The sequence below is a fragment of the Hemitrygon akajei genome, chromosome 14 (genome assembly GCF_048418815.1).
Source record: "Hemitrygon akajei chromosome 14, sHemAka1.3, whole genome shotgun sequence".
NCBI lineage: Eukaryota > Metazoa > Chordata > Chondrichthyes > Myliobatiformes > Dasyatidae > Hemitrygon > Hemitrygon akajei.
In genome coordinates, this window is record NC_133137.1 from 89706434 (window position 1) to 89731013 (window position 24580).

General features: G+C 44.0%; 1 protein-coding gene across 1 annotated transcript in view; it reads left to right on the forward strand.

The window, feature by feature from the left end:
* Positions 1-24580, forward strand: part of camk1da (calcium/calmodulin-dependent protein kinase 1Da) — a 292341-nt gene that overhangs the window by 117828 nt on the left and 149933 nt on the right. Inside the window, exon 3 of the mRNA XM_073066564.1 lies at positions 13899-13973. Coding sequence (XP_072922665.1) covers positions 13899-13973 — 75 coding nt within the window. The remainder of the gene's footprint in view (positions 1-13898; positions 13974-24580) is intronic.

Here is a 24580-nt window from a genome sequence, read left to right on the forward strand (position 1 = left end):
TTGTTTTATCTGGAGAGGCTGAGGCTGTGGAGAGATTTGATAAGAGGTTTATAAAATGATGAGAGGCACAGACAGAGCAGACAGACACCTTGTTTCAGGGATGAAATGTCTAATTTCAGAGCATGCGTTTAAGGTAGGAAAGAGCAATTTCAAAGGAGCAGGGGGAGGCATTTTCTTACAGAGTGGTGGGTGCTTTAGGGACATTAGGGACTTTTCAGAGACAAGGAAAATGGAAGGATATGGACATTGTGTAGGCAGAAGAGATTAACTTGAATAAAAATGAATTGTTTCAGCACGACATTGTGGGCCGAAGGGCCTCCTCCTGTGCTGTACCACAGGTCGTCATAGCTGGGGGAGGGGAGGAGTTTGTGTGGTGGGGTTAACTTCCCACTACCTATTAAATGCACCCAATGGTGTGAATACCAAGTAGCCTCGGACCACCAGGTTCAGCTCCTGGCCTTCACTTGTGGCAGAACCGTTTCTGTTGATCGAGGAGGTGCAAAGGCAGGTGACTGGTACCTTAGAACCAGTTGCTCCAGGCAGATGGGGCTCATCATCTGTGGTTGACAGCTCATCCAAGGTAATATCTGATCTCAAACCTCTGCTGCCTTCTACTATACCCTCTCGTGGGGAAGGCTTCAGGAGTAAACCTTGAGGAAAGATCAGGAGGCAAAACCCTAACCACATATTGAGTTCGCCGCTGACTGGCAACTCCTGTGACACTGCTGGTGAGAAACTGTATCGGTCTCTGCCATTCCTTTGGATTCATCAGCTGCACGGAGAAGGGAAGCCTGCTGTATATACCTGTATTGCCCTGGCTTGCGTATCGACTGATAGCACTGCACTGTCAATATAGACATCTAGGTTGCAAAACCCATGATCAACCCCAACCAACAGAGGTCCTCATATTTTCACCTGGACCAAAATACAGTGAAAGACATTTATTTTATGTGCTATCCAGAGATATTATTCCATACATGAGAATATCGAGGTGGTTTGAAAAACAGGATTTCAAATACACTTTTAAGGTTGCAGAGTGAGTAATAATAATAACATCTGTGTAGACCAGCTGTTGACAAGGAACTCCTGGGTCAGAGTTGGAGATCTCTTCTTGGAAACGGAGGGGTCCCTTGTGGCAATACGGGACCAGATGGTTAACACAAAAAATGAACAAAAATACATAATTAAAGACCAACAAATTCAAGATGATAAATGCAAGAAAAATGCTTGGAGAAACCAGAAACAATCCAACACATTACAAGATCCTGCAACAGTTTTACTCAATCTGATCGCTTACACAGGCAGAATCAAGTGGCAAATATCATTCACCAAAATCTTGCTTTAAAATACAAACTCATAAAAGAATACTTCAGGTTCATTGTCTTTAGTTTAGTCAGAGGGTGGTAAATCTGTGGAATTTGATGCCACGAGTGGCTGTAGAGGCCAAGTCATTGGGTGTATTTATGGCAGAGGTAGATAGGTTCTTGATTAGCCAAGGCATCAAAGGGTATGGGGTGAAGGCAGGGGAGTGGAGATGACTGGAAGAATTAGATTAGCCTATGATTGAATGATGGAAGAGACTCGATGGGCTGAATGGCCTGCTTCTGCTCCTATATCTTATGGTCTTGAAACAAATACTCTCCTAATTCACTGTTCCTTTGCAGACAGCATCAGATTTTACGCCAGGATTTTCCTGTATTTTGCTGCATTCATTTTACCCTCTACCTTCACAGGCCTTCACTACTACAGTGAAGCATCCCCACAGCATGATGCAGCCACCACCATGCCTCATGGTAGGGATGGTGTTTTTTTAATGATGTACAGTACTTGGCTTATCCCAAACATAGTATTTTGTCTGCTGGCCATAAAGCTCAATTTTGGTTTCATCAGGCCATAGAACCTTCTTCTAGCTGACTTCAGAGTCTCCCACGTGCCTTCTGGCAAACTCTAGTTGAGATTTCCTGTGAGTTTTTTCCACAGTGGCTTTCTCTTTGCCACTCTCCCACGAAGCTACAACTGGTGAAGCACCCGGGCAACTGTTGTTGTATGCACAGTCTCTCCCATCTCAGCCACTGTAGCTTGTAACTTCTCCAGAGTTGTCATTGGTCTCTTAGTGGCCTCCCTCACTAGTCTCCTTCTTGCAAGGTCACTCAGTTTTTGAGGATGCCCTGCTCTGGGCAGGTTTACAGCTGTGCCATGTTCTTTCATTGACTTAGCTGTACTCCAAGGGATATACAGTGTCTTAGAAATTTTATTGTATCCATCTTCCGACTTGTGCTTTTCAATAACCTTTTCATGGAGTTGCTTGGAATATTCTTTTGTCTTCATGGTGTAGTTATTGCCAGAATACTGACTCACCAGCAGTTGGACCTTCCAGATACAGGTGTATTTTTCCTGCAATCAATTGAAGCACCTCGACTGTACACGTGTGATCTACATTTAACTAATTATGTGACTTCTAAAACCAGTTGACTGTACCAGTGACGATTTGGTGTGTCATATTAAAGGGGGAGGGGTGATTATTTATGTAATCAATTATTTTGTGTTTTATATTTGTAATTAATGTTTACTACTTAATTTGGGGTAGTAAGTTGTGGGCATGCTATGTTGGCCCTGGAAGCATAGTGACCCTTGTGGCTACCCCCAGCACCTGTTTGGACTGTGTTGGGTCACTGACACAAACGACACATTTCACTTATGTTTCAAAGTCCACGTGACAAACAAAGCTAATCTAATCCTCTAATTTTATTAATCTGTCTCTTTAGTATTGTAACACATCCTAATGATTTAAATTTTGGACCTTCCTTCCACCCTTTTCACAAAGACTCTGATGAAAATTGTTGGCTACAATTTGAATCGTGATCTCAATAGTTCTGTATACACACTTTGACATCGCTTGATTTCTGTAGATTATTTATGCAGATAATTCATTTATATCCTTGAACCAATGAGATTTTCTATGTTAGATGTAATATTTGTCATGCCTGATCCCGCTGTCTCCCAGTCTGCACTCAGCTGGTGGGTTTCATCTGCTGCTCATTTCAGACTCGTCACCTGCAGCCTATTTAACCCCAGTCCTTGTTCACTCATTGAACAATGAGTTGCTTTTAGACACAAAAGCAAGAGAAAATGTGCAGATGCCGGAAATCAAAGTAATACACACAAACTGCTGGCGGAACTCAGCGGGACAGGAAAATCGAAGGAAAAGAGTAAACAGTCAAGGTCTTGGGCCAAAACCCTACACCAGGACTAGAAAAGAAGATGAGAAGACTCATCCACAATCCTTGTTCACTCATTGAACCAGCTGGCCTCAATCAGCCACTCCTAGCTCTCACCCTCCCTGTCCTATTGCCTGCTGTGTTTAGTTTCTGTTCTCTCTTGTTTTGTGGGTTTTCATGGTTTGTTATTTTGCAGTCTATTATTAAAGTTATTGTTCACTACTGAAGCGTCTCCGCTACTCTGCATCTGGGTCAAGCCTCCTCTATGTTTCCTGACAGTATTATCTTCAGCTTTATTTTAACTCTAATTGTTATGAAGTCTGTTAAGCATTAGCCACAAATCCTTAATATCAGATGCTTCTGAGAATTCTACAACAAACACACAAATTCAAATCTTACCTCTCAAGGTTATATCCTCTATACAGGTTTTGGGAGTTTTAATCATATTTTGTGAACATATGGAAGCCTGAAATTTGACTAAATCCTTTTAATTTAAATTTGTAAGTTGTTTTACTAATGTCAAATGTACTGAGGTACAATGGAACACTGTTTTGCAGTAACAAAAATGGCATTACAATAGACAATAGGTGCAGGAGTAGACCTTTCGGCCCTTCGAGCCAGCACCGCCATTCAATGTGATCATGGCTGATCATCCACAATCAGTATCCCATTCCTGCCTTCTCCCCATATCCCTTGACTCCGTTATCTTTAAGAGCTCTACCTAACTCTTTCTTGAAAGCATCCAGAGAATTGGCCTCCACTGCCTTCTGAGGCAGAGCATTCCATAGATAACATCAGTTCATTGACCTGGTGCAAGGGAAATGCGATAAAAAGCATGCAGAGTAAAGTGTTCCAGTTACAGAGGAAGTGCAGTGCGGTGCAGGCAATCAATAACAAGGTAGACTGTGAGGTCAAAGGTCCGTTGTGCACTCGGGGACCGCATGACCATAACACATAGGAGCAGACGTACCCTAGTGTAGTGATCAGCGTGACACTACTACAGCTCGTGCACTGGAGTTTGGGGTTCACTTCTGGCATTCTCTGTAAGCAGGTTGATATGACCCTTCCCGTGTGCATGTGGGTTTCCTCCAGGTGCTCCAGTTTCCTCCCACAGTCCAAAGACATATCAGTCCATGGATTAATTGGTCATTGTAAATGATCACGTGATTAGGCTAGGGTAAAATTAATGGGTTGTTGGATGGCATTGCTTGAAGGACTCGTTCCACGCTTTATCTCCAAGTAAAATAAAAAATATAAAATTAGACCATTCGGCCCATCAAGTCTGCTCCGCCATTCAATCATGGCCGATTTCTTATCCCTCTCAACCCCATTCTCCTGCCTTCTCCCCATAACCTTTGTTGCCCTTATAACAGCAGAGCAGAATCTGTTCTTGGTGCCTGCCATTTTCTTTCTTTTGGTAAGGGAACTGAAAGTCTCAGCCCAAAACATCGACTGTTTATTCCTTTTCGTAGATGCTGCCTGGCCCGTTGAGTTCCTCCAGCATTTTGTGTGTGTTGCTCAGGATTTCCAGCATCTGCAGAATCTCTTGTGCTTTATGAACATTCTTTTATATGGTTGTCCATTTGTGTAATTAGAACCTAGAGCAATATAGCACAGGTCCTTTGGCCATGATGTCTCTATTGAACATGATGCAAATTTAAACTAACCCCATTTGCTTGCACATAATCATATTTCTCCATTCCTTGCAAATTCATATGTCTGCTTAACTGCCCCCAAATGCCACTGTTGCATCTGCTTCCACCCACCCCTGGCAGTCCATTCCAGGCATCCACCACTCTCAAAGCCTTGCCCTGCGTATCTCTTTTAAACTTTCCCCCTCAACTTAAGTGCACGTCCTCTAGTATTTGCAATTTCTACTAGGAAAAAGATTCTGTCCATACTATCTGTGCCTCTCATAATTTTATAAACTTGTTGCATGGCAACCAGCTACCTAGCAGCTGGGGGCTTCCGTATCATTAGACCACATCAGTAGTTTCTCTCCAAATGTTAGCTGTATGTTTGATCAGTTTGTTAGTGTGGACACGTCCTTGGTATCTGTACAACCTTCTCTGCGTTTAGCTGGTTTGCATCTTTCCACAGGTTGCCAATGCTTACATAGAAACATAGAAAATAGGTGCAGGAGTAGGCCATTTGGCCCCTTGAGCCTGCACTGCCATTCAGTATGATCATGGCTGATCATCCAACTCAGAACCCTGTACCTGCTTTCTCTCCATACCCCCTGATCCCTTTAGCCATGAGGGCCATATCTAACTTCCTCTTAAATATAGCCAATGAACCGGCCTCAACTGTTTCCTGTGGCAGAGAATTCCACAGATTCAGCACTCTGTGTGAAGAAGTTTTTCCTCATCTCGGTCCTAAAAGGCTTCCCCTTTATCCTTAAACTGTGACCCCTCGTTCTGGACTTCCCCAACATCGGAAACAATCTTCCTGCATCTAGCCTGTCCAATCCCTTTAGAATTTTATACGTTTCAATAAGATCCCCCCCTCAATCTTCTAAATTCCAGTGAGTATAAGCCTAGTCGATCCAGTTTTTCTTCATATGAAAGTCCTGCCATCCCAGGAATCAATCTGGTGAACCCTTTCTGTACTCCCTCTATGGCAAGAATGTCTTTCCTCAGATTAGGGGACCAAAACTGCACACAATATTCTAGGTGCGGTCTCACCAAGGCCTTGTACAACTGCAGTAGAACCTCCCTGCTCCTGAACTCAAATCCTTTTGCTATGAACACCAACATACCATTTGCCTTTTTCACCGCCTGCTGTACCTGCATGCCCACCTTCAATGATTGGTGTACAATGACACCCAGGTCTCGTTGTATCTCCCCTTTTCCTAATCGGCCACCGTTCAGATAATAATCTGTTTTCCTGTTCTTGCAACCAAAGTGGATAACCTCACATTTATCCACATTAAGTTGCATCTGCCATGAATTTGCCCACTCACCTAACCTATCCAAGTCACCCAGCATCCTTTTAGCATCCTCCTCACAGCTAACACCACCGCCCAGCTTCGTGTCATCCACAAACTTGGAGATGCTGCATTTAATTCCCTCGTCTAAATCATTAATATATATTGTAAACAACTGGGGTCCCAGCACTGAGCCTTGCGGTACCCCACTAGTCACTGCCTGCCATTCTGAAAAGGTCCCATTTACTCCCACTCTTTGCTTCCTGTCTGCCAACCAATTCTCTATCCACATCAATACCATGCCCCCAATACCGTGTGCTTTAAGTTTGCACACTAATCTCCTGTGTGGGACCTTGTCAAAAGCCTTTTGAAAATCTAAATATACCACATCCACTGGCTCTCCCCTATCCATTCTACTAGTTACATCTTCAAAAAATTCTATAAGATTCGTCAGACATGATTTTCCTTTCACAAATCCATGCTGACTTTGTCCGATGATTTCACCTCTTTCCAAATGTGCTGTTAACACATCTTTGATAACCGACTCTAGCATTTTCCCCACCACCGATGTCAGACTAACCGGTCTATAATTCCCCGATTTCTCTCTCCCTCCTTTTTTAAAAAGTGGGGTTACATTAGCCACCCTCCAATCCTCAGGAACTAATCCAGAATCTAAAGAGTTTTGAAAATTTATCACTAATGCATCCTCTATTTCTTGGGCTACTTCCTTAAGCACTCTGGGATACAGACCATCTGGCCCTGGGGATTTATCTGCCTTTAATCCCTTCAATTTACCTAACACCACTTCCCTACTAACATGTATTTCCCTCAGTTCCTCTATCTCACTAGACCCTCGGTCCCTTACTATTTCCAGAAGATTATTTATGTCCTCCTTAGTGAAGACAGAACCAAAGCAGTTATTCAATTGGTCTGCCATGTCTTTGTTCCCGATGATCAATTCACCTGTTTCTGACTGTAAAGGACCTACATTTGTCTTGACCAATCTTTTTCTTTTCACGTATCTATAAAAGCTTTTACATTCAGTTTTTATGTTCCCTGCCAGCTTTCTCTCATAATCTTTTTTCCCTTTCCTAATTAAGCCCTTTGTCCTCCTCTGCTGGTCTCTGAATTTCTCCCAGTCCTCAGGTGTGCCGCTTTTTTTTGCTAATTTATATGTTTCTTCTTTGGACTTGATACTATCCCTAATTTCCCTTGTCAGCCACGGGTGCTCTACCTTCCCTGGTTTATTCTTTTGCCAAACTGGGATGAACAATTGTTGTAGTTCATCCATGCGATCTTTAAATGCTTGCCATTGCATATCCACCGTCAACCCTTTAAGTATCATCTGCCAGTCTATCTTAGCTAATTCACGTCTCATACCTTCAAAGTTACCCTTCTTTAAGTTCAGAACCTTTGTTTCTGAATTAGCTGTCTTGCTTGATATAGCAAGATTGTATAAGAGAAAACAACATCACAGGGAAAAAAAACACCAAGGGGTCCAGAGGAGGTTCATGAAAATCAACTTAGGAATGAAAAGGTTAACATATGAGGAGCATTTCATGGCTCTGGGCTTGTACTCAATCTAACCCTTTCCTTCCTCATAATCCTCCCCTGGGCCCAGCTCACTCATCCTAACCTCATAAGAGATGCTGCCTAATCCAGGCAGCAGGCTAGTAAATCTCCTCTAGACCCTCTGTAAAGCTTCCACATTCTTACCGTAATGAGGCAACCAGAACGGACACAGTATTCCAAGTGTGGTCTAACCAGGGTTTTATGAGCTGCAACTTTATCTTACAGCCTTTCCTCACTGCTCAGAATTCTACCGTTAACCCTGTATTCCTCCTTCAAATTCGACCTTCTGCAAGGAATCATTTCACACTTTCCTGGATTGAACTCCATTGGCCACTTCTCAGCCCAGCTCAGCATTCTATCAAAGTCCCATTATAACCTACAACAACCTTCTACACTATCCACAACACCACCAACTGTTCTGTCATCTGCAAACTTACTACCCACCCTTCCCAGATAGATAGGACAGATACCAATAAACTGGAAAGAAGAGAGGAAGTTTATAAGGATGTTGTCAGGACGTGAGGGACTGCTATAGGGAGAGGTTCATCAGGCTAGGACCTTTTCCAACTCTCTCGGAGACCAAGGGGTAATCCTACTGAGGTGGATAAAGTCATGAGGGGTCTTTTTTTACAGCAGACTTTTTCCCAGAGTCAGGGAATCAAGAGCTAGAAGGCATAAGTTTCAGGTGAAATGGGAGAGAATTAGTAGGAGGTTGAGGAGCACAAAGGAGAGGTATATTTGTGGAAAGAGCTGCCAGAAGAAGTAGTTGAGGCAGGAATAATAACAAATTTTAAGAGAGAGTTGGTCAGGTACATTGATCGAAAGCTTTAGAGTGTATGAGTCAAACATAGGCAAATGGGAATGGGTCATGTAGACATTGCAGTCCACATGGACCATTTGGGCTGAAGTGCCTGCTTCCTTGCTGTATGACTCTATTACATTATTAGGCCTGTTTGTGACTCACCGAGAACTTTAATTCACAATTGCTCTATGGTCTAGAGCTTCACTGTCACAGAAAGTGATGTTTCAATCTTCTTAGAGCTTCTGAATTTTGTTTGTAATTACTGGTCATGTTTGATAATCTGCTTTGTGTCGCTCAATGTTTAAGGAGATAAGTGCTTCCTTTTTGGTCGCCTCTCATTGTGATCTCCCTTCCTGTCTAATAAACTTTGATGCACATCTGAACCCTTCACAGCACTGAATACGCATTGTCCGTAATTGCATGGTGATTATCTGCCTTTTAACCTTTGGGTTCTTTAGATGAACAGGAATAGGTTGCTGTAAAATGTATTTCCTGTGCTTGCAGACCTTGGGTCAATAATTCTGTGGTTTATTTCTTGTTCTTTGTGTTGTATAGCAACACAGAATAATCTGACCTTTGGTTATCAGATGCAAAGTGACGCACAAAGTGCTTGAGGAACTCAGCAGGTCAGATAGTATCTATGGAGGGGAATAAACAGTTGACGTTTCAGGCCGAGATGCTTCATCAGGACTTGATGAAGGGTCTTGGCCCGAAACAATGACCTGAAATGAAACTTACTCCTTTCCATAAGAGCTGCCTGACCTGCTGAGTTCCTCCAGCGTTTTGTGCTTATTGCTCTGGATTTCCAGCATCTGCAGAAACTCTAGTGTTTATCAGATGCAGCCACTGTTTACTGAATTGCTGAAAACCGCTGGGCATTTTGTTTTGTTGTAGGCACCTTCCTTTGAGCATTGTCCTTGTTAATTTTGAAGTGGGGGGGGGGTCAGTGTAGGGAGGTAGGGAGTGAGGAAAGGAGAGGGTTTGAGAAGGGGGAAGGAGACTAAGATTAAGGTAAAGATTAGCTTTATTTGTCACACGTTCATCAAAACATCAAAACTTACAGTGAAATTCATTGTTTGCATCAGCGACCAACATGGTCCAAGCATGTGCTGGTGGCAGCCCGCAAGTGTCGCCAGGCTTCTGGACCAACATAGCACGCCCACAAGTTACTAAGCCTCACTAACTCATACGTCTTTGGAGTGTGGGAGGAAACTGGAGCACCTAGAGGAAACCCACGCGGTCACGGAGAGAATGTACAAACTCCTTACAGGCAGTGGCAGAATTGAAACTCGAACTTACAGCTGGTGCTGTCATAGCATTACACTACCCAGTCCCTAGAGACGAGAGACTGGGATGGGCAGTAAGGCAGGGAGTGGACCTAAGATGATTGTCTTTTTGTCCATATGAGTGTTCAGAGTGCAGATCGTATGTGTATGGGTATGTATTTCCTGTTGAGGAAATCAGTGTGTTGAATAGCATTTGTACAGGGAAATGAAAAGTTTATGTTTTGTGTTGAGACCACAGATGCTGCCTGACTCACTCAGTTCCTGCAGTATTTTGTGTGTTGCTCCAGATCTCAGCTTCTGCGCGCGCGTGCGTGTGTGTGTGTGTGTGTGTGTGTGTGTGTTTGTTTTATTCAAGAAAGCCTTGGGCACATCCTTGGACCTTTTCCTTTGTCCACCTAAGTCTAAATAGATCCCTCCCTGCCTGACATAGATGAAAAGGACTAAATCAAGGATGTAACGTTGAGGCATTATACGGTATTGGTCAGGTCACATTTGGAATATGATGAGCAGTTTTGGGCACCATATCTAAGAAAGAATGTGCTGGTATTGGAGAGGGTTCAGAGGAAATTCGCAAGAATGATCCCAGGAATTAAAGTATTAATGAGAGGGCACAGTTTTATGGTTCTTGGAAGTAGGTATAGAGCAGATGTCAGGGGTAAGTTTTTTTACTCAGAGAGTGGTGAGTGCGTGGAATGGGCTGCCGGCGATGGTTGTGGAGGTGGATACAATAGGGTCTTTTAAGAGACTCCTGGATAGGTACATGGAGCTTAGAAAAATAGAGGGCTATAGGTAACAGTGAGTAATTTCTAAGGGAAGGACATGTTTGGCACAGCATTGTGGGCCAAAGGGCCTGTATTGTGCTGTAGGTTTTCTATGTTTCTATGTTACTAATGCATGATGAGTGCTTCTGGCTTTCAGCCTGGACTCATTCAAGTTTGGAAGAATGAGGAGGGGTTCTTATTGAAACATTAAATATTGAAAGGTCTAGATAAGTGGACATGCAGAGGATGTTTCCAATAGTAGCGGAGTCTAGGACCAGAAAGCATAGCCTCAGAATAGAAGGATAACTGTTTAGAACAGAGAGGAGGAGGAATTTCTTTAGCCAGATGGTTGTGAATCTGAGGAATTCATTGCTACTGATGGCCGTGGAGGCTAAATCATTGGGTATAGTTAAAGCGGAGGTAGATAGGTTCCCGATTGTTAAGGGTGACAAAGGTTATGAGGAGAAGGCAGGAGAATGGGGTTGAGAGGGAAAAATCAATCAGCCATAATCGATTGATTGATGGAGCAGGTTGGATGGGCTGAATGGCCTAATACTGGTGCTACAGTATGTCTTTTGGTCTTATGGTCTAACTGGTCTCCTTATAAATTCCACTTTCTGCATAGCACATTTACCTCTCTGGTGATGAATATCTGACTACAGCTGGAGATTTACACTCCATCCATTTCGTAGATAATTTTCTCTGGGTGTGTGGTTAGTTACCTTAGTTAACTCGTTAGTTAAATCCAAGCGATTTTCTTCCCAATTCTCGTGAAATTTTAACCATCCTAGAGTTTTTGTAAAATTATTTTCTTTTAGCCTTTACTTGTTTGGATGTGACTTCAGTTCATGACAGTGACTATGCCTCACCTCAGTGTTGATAGCACGTTGATACCCATTGCATGGTATTGCTGCAGCTGTTCACCCTCACTGTCATGAGGAGACACATGCAGGTCCTGTCTCTACCTCAGCTCAAATCCCCATTCTGTTTCCCCTCTCCTTACCTACCCATCACCTCCCTCTGGTCCCCCTCCTCATTCTCCTTCTCCCACGGCCTATTCTCCTCTCCTTTCCAGTTTCTTCTTCTTCACCCCCTTCAGCTACCCCCTCCCAAGCTTTTACTTCATCCCCCTCACCTGGTCTCACCTATCACCTCCCAGATTGTACTTCCCCCACTACCTCTTATTCTGGCTTCTGCCCCTTTCATTTCCTCAGCCCAAAGCACTGACTGTTTATTCCCCTCCACAGGTGCTGCCTGACCTGCTGAGTTCCTCCAGCATCTTGTGTGCGTTGCTCAGATTTTCAGCTTCCCTTGAGTTTATGTATAGCCGATGGAAAGGCCACATCTGGCGTACTGTGTGTGATTTAGGTCCATGTATTTGTCAGAGCACCGTGAGTGGGTAAGGTTTCAGGTTCACACTGTGAGCCACTTGCCATATGTTTAACTTAATGACAGAGTGTAGGAACATAATGTCACTGACAGCAGCAGGAGGAATTTCATACTCGTTGATTGTGAGTCTCCGCAGGTCCATTTTGTAAATGGAACAATCGCAGTTAATTCCCTTAATCTCCCTTAACATGCCCGCTGAGTGTGTGTTCACGCTCTTCTGCTGCTGTAGCCCATCCACTTCAAGGTTCGACGTGTTCTGGATTCAGAGCTGCTCTTCTGCACACCGCTGTTGTAACGTGTGATTGATTGAGTTACTGTCACCTTCCTGTCAGCTTGAAACAGCCTGGCCATTCTTCCCTTACCTCTCTCATTAACAAGGGCATTTTCTCTCATAGTATTGCTGCTCATTGGAATTTTATTTTGTTCTTTGTGCCATTCTCTGTAAACATTAGAGACTGTTGTGTGTGAAAATCCCAGGAGATCAGCAGTTTCTGAGACACTCTAACCACCCCATCTGGCACCAGCAATCATTCCACAGTCAAAGTCACTTAGATCAGTTTCTTTACATTAAAGATGTCAAAGTCAAGTTTATTGTCATCTGCACAAGCCTATGTATGCATACGTAGGTGCAAAGAGAAACTTGCAGCAGCATCACAGGTACATAACATCAGAGACAGAACATTCACAGGAAAAACATAAATTAAACATAACATACACAATTTTTACAAGAAAGCTAAACGAGAACAAAAGAAAACAAAGTCAATTTTAGTGCAAACTGGTCTAAGTGTTCATTAGTGTTGTTGTACTGGTTGGTTGAAGAATTAAATGGTTGAAGGGAATTAGCTGTTCCTGAACCTGTGGAAATTCAAGCTTGTACTTCCTGCCTGATTGGAACAGTGAGAAAATGGCATGGCCCAGATGCTGGGGGTCTATGCTGATAAGATAGATCATAAGATATAGGAGCAGAATTAGGCTATTTAGCCCATCGAGTCTGCTCCGCCATTCATTCATGGCTGATTTATTTTTCACTCTCAACCCCGTTCTCCTGCCTTCTCCCCATTTCTTTTGACACCCCTACCATTTAAGTGGCTATCCGCTATGGTCTTAAGTGATTCCAATGAGATAGATAGGCACATGGATGAAAGAAAAATGGAGGGCTATGAGGAGAGAAAGCTTTGATTAAATTTGGAGTAGGGGCCATCACAACAACGTGGGCCAAAGGGCTTGTACTATATTGTAGTATTCTATGCTTTATGTTGTTTGGCGCGTGGCCAAGTGGTTAACGCGTTGGTCTAGTGATCTGAAGGTCGCTAGTTTGAGCCTTAGCTAAGGCAGCGTGTTGTGTCCTTGAACAAGGCACTTAACCACACATTGCTGTGTGATTACACCAGTGCCAAGCTGCATCGGCCCTTGCCCCTCCCTTGGACAACATCGGTGGCATGGAATGGGGAGACCTGCAGCATGGGCAACTGCCAATCTCCCATACAACCCTGCCCAGGCCTGCGCGGTCTCTCCAGACTAACGGATGCCTATTATTATGTTCTTTGACTTGGCTGTCGCAGCTGTTCTCTCCTGAGACAGCACCTACTGTAGATCATAAACACCAGAAATTCTGCAGATGCTGGAAATCCAGAGTAGCACACACAAGATGCTGGAGGAACTCAGTAGGTCTGGCAGCATCTATAGAGAGGAATAAACAGTCCATGTGTTGGGCTGAGACCTTTCAGTGAGACCGCAGTCCATTCCATGGATGCTGAGTTTCTCCAGTATGTGTTACCTCCTGTAGATACTACTGATGGTGGAGAGGGATGTGCCATGACGTATTTGGTTGAATTTTTCTAGCATCTTACATTCCTTGCGATCACATCGCCATGTTAAAGGCTTATGTTTGGGGGTTGACTGTGATGTTGAGAGTAAACACTCTTGTTATCTTTTGCCTTCCAGGATAAAGCATGAAAACATCGTTGCTTTGGAAGACATCTACGAAAGCCCTAACCACCTGTATCTGGTGATGCAGCTGTGAGTATAAGATGGTGGAATTACATTGACACCTGGAGCTAAGGCTGTTTGTCATAAAACATGTTCACTTTCATCCAGTCTCTATTAATTCTAACACGCTCACAACAGTTGCCTTTTTAAAATGCATCTTCAAGTCCAACATTAAATTTAAGAATGCAAGAAATTAAAAGGTAAGGCTAGCAACACCATCTGTTTCTTTCTGGGAAGAAATTTGTCTTACTTACATAGTCTATGTTGCTTGCTTATATATTTGTATGGTTAACGATATGCATGCGGTTGTTCAAAGTTCCAAGTAAATTTATTATCAAAGTATATGTCACCACATACTACCCTGAGATTCATATTTTGTGGGCATTCACAGGAGAACAAAGAAATACAATAGAATCAATGAAAAACTAGATGCAAAGACTGACAAACAACCAATGAGCCAAAGAAGTCAAACTGCGCAAATACAAAATCAAACAAATAATAAGTAAATAGATATTGAGAGCACAAGTTGTAGAGTTATTGAAAGTGAGTCAACAGGTTGTGGAATCAATTCAGAGTCGAGGTGAGTGAAGTCATCCACGCTGGTTTAGGAGCCTGATTGTTATAGGGTAATAATTGTTTCTGAACTTGGTGGTGTGGGATCTAAGGCTCCTGTGCCCCCTTCCCAATGGCAGCAACAAGGAGAAAGCATAGCTTGGCTGGTGAGAGTTCTTGATGATCGATGCTGCTTTCTTGTTTCAGAGCTCCTTGTGGATATGCTCAATTAAATTTCCAGCAATTACAGCACAGGTGCTTCTGTGTTTTTCTAAAGGCTCTTTGGTTTTCTGTATCAGGTGTAGCGCTACATAGATCTGGCCGTTTTATTGTTTGACTGCTATCAATGGAAGGTATGTGATCTCTAGTCTGGTATGAGAAGACCAGGACTACTTTTTGGTCCGGTCTTTTCTTTGTTCTCTTGCCACTTCTTCTTTGCTGTTGCAACACTAGTAAAATGGCCATAAGCAACAAGTTTTGTGCCTCATGCTGGACTTCAGAAGAACCTTTGGATCGCAAAAGCTCTAGGATCCAACACCTGCTTTGAATGTCACACGGGTCCCACAGCAGTGTGGCTGGATTTCAGAAGCCATTATTTACCGCACCTAAAATACACGAGTATGACAGCAAATGAATTTGGAACGTGAGAAAGCCGCCTCACTGTCAAGCAAGTCCTGTCTAGATAAAGAGTGTTGTGTCTGTGCAGAACTACATATGGATTAAATAAAAGCACGCACGTGGGCGGTGTCCTTGACGGGTGTATTCCCATTGCAGTGACAATGAGACATAGAATAATGCACATACATAGACGACAGGTCAATGTACATGTGCAGACAATAGATCAATATGTAGTGGTGGTGGGGGGGGGGGTGTCATTGATCTAAAAGAGTTAGTTACGTCGACTCAGGCCTAGGGTCCGGTGTCGGGCACGATGATGGACTCTCTACTCCTCCCTCTCCCTCATCAGTGTGTTCAGTTCATCTACATTAGCCGTGTCACTATCTTCTAGGAATGTGTTGACCATAGTCTTGGGAGGGCGCCCAGGGTTCATCCTCCCATGTGATGACTAGGCTGGCAGGTAGCTCAGGGTGGGGTAGACAGTGCCTCGCCAGTTGCAGTGTTCTCACCTGGATTTTAGTAGTGAGCATCGGTAGGTCGTCATAGAGCTCGACGTTCGTCATGTGTTGTTGCCAACTCACATCAAGAGCCATCCGAAGCATTCGTGTATAGCAACCATCTAGTGACTTCCACATCTAAAAGAAATAAACTGCATATGTACAAAACATTCAATTTCTCTTTCATAAACCCATATTCCAAATAACCATGCTTACACAAGAAGAGTCCATAACTAGCTTAGTAGCTCTAAAGGTTCAGTCTTTTGGGTGGTGCTCTGTTTCTTTCAGGATAGGGTCTCCGGACCTGCGGAATGGCATCGGGTTTGTTAGGTATCTTGTCTAAGACAATGTTCTTGACTTCCCGTTTCATGTTGCTGTCGGTGACATCATCACTGAGAGGTAAGTCTGGTGACTGTATTGTGTCCATCTTGTTGGATGCAGTTGACTCAGCTGTTCTTCGGTTGAGCATCCAGTACCTGGTCCACATGATGTCTCCATGTTTGTTCTACGACATCCAAGCTGCTACGCAGGTTGACTCTGTGGTTAAGAAAGCGTATGGTGTATTGGCCTTCATCAATCGTGGGATTGAGTTTGGGAGCTGAGAGGTAACGTTGCAGCTATATAGGACCCTGGTCAGACACAAATTGGAGTACTGTGCTCAATTCTGGTCACCTCACTACAGGAAGGATGTGGAAACTATAGAGGAGATTTACAAGGATGTTGCCTGAATTGGGGAGAATGCCTTATGAGAATAGGTTGAGTGAACTCAGCCTTTTTTCCTTGGAGTGACAGAGGATGAGAGGTGATCTGATAGAGGTGTACAAGATAATGAGAGGCATTGATTGTGTGGATAGTCAGAAGCTTTTTCCCAGGGCTGAAATGGCTAGCACAAGAGGACATAGTTTTAAGGTACTTGGAAGTAGGTACAGAGGGGATGTCAGGAGTAAGTTTTTTTATGCAGAGAGTGGTGAGTGCATGGAATGGGGCTGCCAGTGGTGGTGGTGGAGACAGAAACGATAGGGTCTTTTAAGAGACTCCTGGATAGGTACATGGAGCTTAGAAAAATAGAGGGCTATGGGTAAGCCTAGGTTGTTCTAAGGTAGGGACATGTTCAGCTCAGTTTTGTGGACCGAAGGGCCTGTAGGTTTTCTATGTTTCTATGTTTCTATCCACTGTGCACATTGGTGGTCCTGTTCTTGTAGCTATCCACTTGTCTTCTTGGTAATCATGCACTAGGACTTCCTGTCCAATCTTGAAGCTCCTTGCTGCTTCACTTGGCAACTGGCTGAACTGTTCATTCTGCACTTCCCTCAATAGGTCTGGTTTCAAGAAGTCTATGCAAGATCTCAGATTCCTGCTCATGAACAGCATTGCAGGTGTTTGATTTGTCGTCACGCGATCAGAGTTCCGATACACAAAAAGGAAGTTGTCCGCCTTGTGCTGTAGAGAGATGTCCTCCTTGTCCATTGCTTTAATGGACGTCCTGAAGGTTTGGATAAACCTTTCAGCTGATGCATTTGTTGCTGAGTGGTGAGGAGCTGACTTGAAATGCCTGATGTTATTTTTGTTCATGAGCAGTTAGAATTCTTCTGATGTGTATTGTGGTCCATTGTCACTCACAATCTGTTCCAGTAAGCCATTTCTGGTGAAGATAGTCCTCAGAGCGGAGACAGTCTTTGCTGAGGTGGTTGACTTCATCGGTATAACCTCCGGCCACTTCGAATGAGCATCCACAGCAATCAGAAACATGGAGTCCATGAATGACCCAGCAAAGTCAATGTGTACTCTTTGCCATGGTGAAGATGGCCAGTCCTACAAGTGTAACGGTGCCTGTGGAGGTCCATTTTGAACTTCTTGGCATCCCAAACAGCTTTTGGCCAAGTCTTCGATCTGTTTATCTGTTACCAGCCACATGTAGCTCTGGGCGAGATGCTTCATCTTCACTGTACCCAGGTGCTTTTCATGCAGATTCTCTAACACTCTGGTGTACAGTTTAGAGGGAACCACAGCGCGAGGTCCACACATCAACATTCTTTGACATACTGACAGCTGATTTTTTCTCACTGAGAACTTTGGAAACACAGGGTCACCACGTGCTGACCATCCTTGCATGGTGATTTCATAGACTTTTGACAATGTCGGGTCATTCCTTGTTTCCCTTTGTATTTTGGAATTTGTTACCAGCAACAGGTCCACCAATGCTGCGTGAAACATTTCTGCTGAGTCACAGTATGAAGACTTTTCTTCTTCAGCTTCCAGCAGTGGAAGATGTGACAAGCCGTCAGTGTTGCTGTGTTGTTTGGTACCCTTGAACTCTATGTCATAAGAATGGGCTCCTAGGAACAGTGCCCAACATTTTAACCGGGTAGCGGTCATCACTGGAATTCACTTCCTGAGATTGAAAATGGACACAAGGGGCTGTGTCACTAGCATGAACTTTTATCCGTAGAAGTAGTGGTGGAACTTCTTTATTCCCCAGACCAGACTGAGGGCCTCTTGGTCGATCTGTGCTTAGTTGCGTTCTGCGCTCATCAGTGATCTTGAAGCAAACACAATTGGATGTTCAGATCTGTCTTTCATAGTGTGTGATAAAATGGCACACCAGCCTGAAGGACAGGGATGGGTCATAATGGGTTGAGTAGTTCATTTGATGTTGTTAATCTCTTTGTTTCCTTGAATGCTTTTTCATGTCTTCCTGACCATTCCCAATTTCCTCCTGTCAGTAACAGTGCATTCAATGGGTGCAGAACTGCGGCAATGTTTGGGAGAAACCGGTGGTAGTAGTTTACAAGGCCCAAGTATGACCTGAGTTGTGACACATTTTCTGGTTTGGGTGCTTGTAGCAGTGCTTCAGTCTTCTCTTGTCAACACGCTGCAATCTGATTTCATTTTTGAAAAATTCATATTTCTCTCTCTTTGTGCACAGAGCATACTCACTCTGTCAAGGTTCGGGAGATGCTGTTCGTCATTCTTGCCAGTCACAATGATGTCATCAAGGTAGCATTGTGTTCCTGGGTTATCTCGGTGCTCTTGGTCTATTGCTCTTTGCCAAATTGCTGGAACTGATGCGACGCCAAAGACGACACGATTATGCTGGAACAGTCCCTTGTGAGTGTTGATTGTGAGGAACCTCCTGCTCGACTCCTCAATCGCCATTTGCAGATAGGCTTGTGACAAGTCAGTCTTTGAAAACCTCTCCGTGCCTTCCCTTTCTTGAACACTGGACAGTGCACGTGGCCCAATCACTCCACTCCATCTTGGAGAGAATTCCAGATGCCTCCAAGCTCTGTAGTTCAACATCCACTTTAGGACGTAGTGCTTTATGGAATTTTGGTGTTGCTATTTCATCCAATTCAATTCTCATCTTCATGCCTTTGAGTTTACTAATCCCTTCTCAAACATCTTCTCATTAACATTAAGCACCTGTGCCAGTCTCTATTTAGTGTTACCATGTGGGCTGCTGTTAATGTCACACTGAGAGCTTTGATTGAGTGCCAATCTAGTTGGATTTGTCTCAACCATTCATATCTGAAAAGTGCTGGCCCTCCACTTTTCAATACATAAAGTTCTAACTGTTGTGTTTGACCTGCATACATTACATTTACTTTCAGATTGCCTTTGGGAGACACCTTTTCACCTGTGTACGTCTTTAGCATCACTGAGATCTTCTCTAATGGTATCTTAGAAAACGATCTGTTGTAGTTTGCCTCTGGAATTATAGACAAAGCTGACCCTGTATCCAGCCCCGTTTTCCATTTTACACTAGACAGATCTATTGTGATCCATATTGCGATCTGCGTTAGTAATACCTTGCAGTTCTAGGCATGACAGTTCACCTTTGTCAGACTCTATATGTTGTCTGATTCTGTTTTACATTTGGTAACTTTATGCATTTGCTTAGTTTTGAGTTTGTGATTTTTCACTCAGTTGTGCTTTTTGTCGCTCTATGTGACCTTGTCTGGCACACTTTCTGCAGACTATTTCTTTGAACCAACATCCACTTACATCATGGGAGGATTTGTGACATCGATAACATCTCTGGCTTTTTGCACCATTCACAGACATTTTGTGCATTTGACATTTTAACCACCTTTTCTGTAGTTCTACTGCATACTTTGCTGCAGTCTCGAACAATATTGCAATGATCAATCCCCGTTCTAAGGTTAGGTCTCTTTCTGCCTGTAGCCTCATTTGACTGCTTTGACTATGCATGCCACATACAAGCCTGTCCCTTAAGGCATCAGAAAGTCCATCTCTAAAGTCACAGTACTGGGAATGTTTGTGCAGTTCTGCAGTGTATTCAGAAATGCTTTCATCCTTTGACTGGTTCCTTTTGTAAAACCTGAATCTCTCAGCTATAATCAGTAGTTTAGGGCTCAAGTGTTTTTGTAAATTCATAACAATTTCATTGAGTGACTTGCTTGATAACTTTGCAGGGGTCACTAGGTTGTGTAAATGACTGTACGTACTTGGGCCCATTAAATTAAGAAGTGTTGGGGCTTTCTTTTGCTTCTCCACGTTGTTAGTGTTACAATACAGATCACCCTCTTGCTTTATGACTCCCAGCCTTCATTAGCACTATCAAGTTCATCAACTAGCCCGACTGAAACCATCGCCAGATTATTTTCACTTTAAAATGAGCACATCTTTCACTGTTACTATACACTGTACCCAAGCCTTTGATAGTGTATGTGATGGCCTTCTCTGTACTGCTTAACTTTCGCTGTATTGTCCGGTAATCGTGCCTTAACTGTCGGTGCAGTTCATGATATTTTCTGGCATTCAGGTTCATACTCGTCGCCAATTTGTTCTGTCTGTGCACAACTATATATCAATTAAATAAAAGCATACATGCAGGAGATGGCTTTATCTGGTGTATTCCCATTGCAGTGAGAGAGAGAGAACAATGTGCATGTATAGACACAGGTCAATGCACATGTGCAGACAACAGATCAACGTGTAGTGCTAAGGGGGGGGGGGGCTGGTCCTTGCTCTAAAAGAAATAGATCTGTACTTTACAAAGAGGGTGGTTGTTCTGACTGAACCATCACTCTCCGACCTGTCCTTGATAGCCAACAAGAGAAAATCTGCAGATATTGGACACCCAAGCAACACACAGAAAATGTCGGAGGGACTCAGCATCCATGGAAAAAATTCTTGACCCGGAACGTCAACTGTACTTTTTTCCATAGATGCTGCCTGGCCTGCTGAGTCCCTCCAGCATTTTGTACATGTCCTTGATAACCTTCCAGCTCCCATATTTGCCATTGACCTGTTATTAACCAAAAGCATTTGATGTCTTTGGGCATGCACTCAATTGAATTCAGAAGCTTGAGGGGGGATATCACTGAAACCATAAGACATAAGAGCAGAATTAGGCCATTTAAGTCTGTTTCACCATTTGATCCTGGCTAATTTATTTCCCTTCTCAACCCGATTATCCTGCCTTTGACACCCTTACTAATCAAGAACCTATCAACCTCCGCTTTAAATACACTCATTGACTTGGCCTCCACAGCCACCTGTGCTGATGAATTCCATAGATTCACCTTCCTCTGGCTAAAGAAATTCCTCCCCATCTTTGTTCTAAGGATATACTTGTATTCTGAATCTGTGCCCTCCTTTCAGAAACCCACCAGATACTGGAAGGCCTAAACAGAGTGGACATGTTTTCTATTGTGGGGGAGTCTAGAGCCAAGGGCACAGCCTCAGAATATAGAGGAACGGCGGGCATGCTGGAATCCAGACTGGGATGTGCAGGTCCCTGTAGGCCAGCTCTCCCATTGGGGCTGCTCTCTAGTGTTCACTCACTAGATTGCCTTTGTCTGCGGCTGAGGAACTGCTGCATGCTCGTCCTTGCAAAAGTGTGGCTCCAAGACACTGCCCCGTGCACCATTATTCTGAGGCCATGCCACTAACAGGCTTGCTATAATATTATTTTTGTGCTCTTGTAGATGACTGTGCTGTGTACTGTGTGTGACTATATGTACTGTGTTTTGCACCTTGGCCTCAGGGAGCGAACACTGGAGAGCAGCATTGAAGGGAGAGCCTACAGGGGCCAGCCCCCAATCCAGCTCAGATTCCAGTATCTCTGTTCCCTTCCACTCTGGTGCCGGCGCCTCCTCCCCTGGGTGGCTGTAACAGGTGACACTATGGAATGAGGGTCTGGTCCCCACAACAACCAAGGCTGCTCAGCTCCTCTGCTGACAATCTCGCTAATGAACCAATGAACTGGACTTGAATATTTCATATTTCCAATGCCCAATGGTGTCTTATGATCACAAGGAAAATGTTTAAGACAGCCATTTGCACCTTTTGTTGGACACTGAGAGGCTGCTATGACCACATGTGCTGCTGGCTTACCAGAAGCAGATCATGTTATGTGCAGTGTCGGTTGAAGGGCCATGATAGGCAGACTGAGAGATCAGGAGTTTATCTTTAACGTATAAGACATCTGATAAAGGTAGAAGCTGTCCCAGATCCTGATGATGTGTGTTTTCAAGCTTTTGTGTCTTCTGCCTGAATTGGTCTGTTATTGTCACTTGTAGCAAGAGACAGCGAAAAGCTTGTCTTGCATAGGTCAAATTATTGCATAGTGCTTTGAGGTAGAATGAGGTAAAACTATAACAGAATGCAGAATAAAGTGTAACAGCTATAGAGAAAGTGAATTGTGGGTAGACAGTAATGTGCAAGATGATAATGAGGTGGATTGTGAAGTCGTCTTATCAACTAGGGAGCCATTCAATCGGCTTATATCAGTGGGATAAAAGCTGTCTTTGAACTTTGTGATATGGGCTTTCAAGCTCTTGTATCTTCTGCACAGAGGGACGGGGAAGAAATGAGTATGTCCGTGGTGGGTGGGATCTTTGATCATGTTGACTGATTTCCCGAGGCAGCGGGAGGTGTAGACAAAGGCTATGGAGGGGAGACTGCTTCAAATAATGGGCTGGGCTATTTTCACAACACTTTGCGGTCTTGGGCAGAGCAGTTGCCGTACCAAGCTGATGGAAGTCCAAACGAAGGGTATCAACTCAAAATGTTGACTGTTTACTCCATTCCATAAATGCTGCCGGACCTGCCGAGCTCCTCCAGCATTTTGTGTGTGTTGATGTACCAAGCCGTGGTGCATGCAGACAGAATGATCTCTGCGTTGGAACCTGAAGCAGAAACCAAGACATTGGGGGAGCTCAGTGAGTCAGGGAGCATTGTAGAGGTTGACGTTTCGGAGTCGACTGGCTGCACGGATACTGCCTCACCCACTGAGTTCCTCGCACCGCTTGCTGTAAGGTTGTGTTGGAGTGTAGTGATTCAGAAAGGAAGCTCAACACCGCCTTCTGCAGGGCAACTGGGAGTGGGGAATAATTGCCTTCCCCGGATCCCGAGTAAGAATAAAAGATTGATGAATTCTGTGAAATGGCAGCAAAGTACCTCAAGTATTGCAGATCTAACTTTCAAGCAACGAATGTTCTCCCGTATAAAGATTAGCTTTATTTGTCACTTGTACATTGAAGCATACAGTGAAACAGTTTTTGCACTGGGGACAGCCTGCCAGTGTCGCCAAGTTTCTGGCGCCAGCACAGCACGTCCACAACGTAGGAACCATAACGCGTGCGCCTTTCGGATGGGGGAGGAAACTGGAGAAGTTACAGAGGAAAGGCACACGGTCATGGGTAGAATGTACAGACTGCTTAGCGACAGGAATAGATCACTTTTACAGCCGGCGCTGAAACCGTTGTATGAACTGCTAGGCTACTGTGCCGTCCCTTCAGAGCAGCAAACCACAGTTGGAGTGGCAACTGGCGTTGGTATCGGGTTATTACTGTCACAAGCATCGAGACACAATGAGAAGCTCTTGCTTGTGTGCCAGCCCCACAGGCCATTCCTTGCTCAAGTACATAGTGGTGGTAAAAAGGGGAAAAAAAGAAGACAGCAATGCAAATGTAAGCACCACGACAAGATGGGTTGGGAGATTAGAACCATGTTTATCACACTCTTTTATAAGATATGAAATTAGTTGATGTGAAAATTACTGTAAATTCCGCAATAATAGTGCAAAAAGGGACAATGAGGTAGTTTTCATGGACAGTTGGTGGAGAGAACGAAGCTGTTCATAAAACATTGAGAGTGGGTCTTTATGTTCCTGCTGGATGCCTTCTCCCCAGTGTTAGCCCTGAGATGAGTGCATGTCCCAGATAGTGAGGGTCCTCAGTGACGGATGCCACCTACTACCCCTCACCTCTTGAAGATGTCCTCAACGGCGGGAGGGTAGTGCCTGTGATGGAATGAGTCTACAACCCCTCCGCAGCCTCTTTTGATCCTGCCCACTTATTATTCTGTACACACGGATTTTACTGATTGAAATGCGGCACCAACCATTCCTGCTGCTCTTGTTTTGCATTTCCTTGGAAGAGGAATGCTGCTTCCAATTCGGATCAGACCCAATTTTACCAAAATATTTACAATTCAACCTGCGTAGTTGTATGAAAGTCTTGAGAATCCCAAGGGCTCCAATTGTTATGCCTCTGAGTTATGCTAAGATATTGTTAACAGCATATCCCTGTGATAGTAAGATTCAGAGCATCTAGTGCAGTGACAGGCATCACTTCTGGCAGGAGAATGGCTGAGACAAGACCGGGAATTCGAAGCATAGTCAGTGTTTTATTCTGAGCAACACACACAAAACGATGAAGGAACTCAGCAGGTCAGGCAGCATCTATGGAAATGAATAGATAGTTGACGTTTTGGGCTGAGACCCTTCATCAGGACTGGAAAGGAAGGGGGAAGAAGCCAGAGTAAGCAGGTGGGGAGGGGGGAGAGGAAGGAGTACAAGATGGCAGGTGAAACTTTGCAGCCAGGCAGAAAATCATAGACACATGAGATTCTGTAGATGCTGGAAATCCAGAGCAACGCACACAAAATGCTGGCAGAACTCAACAGGTCAGGCAGCATCTATGGAAATGAATAAACTTT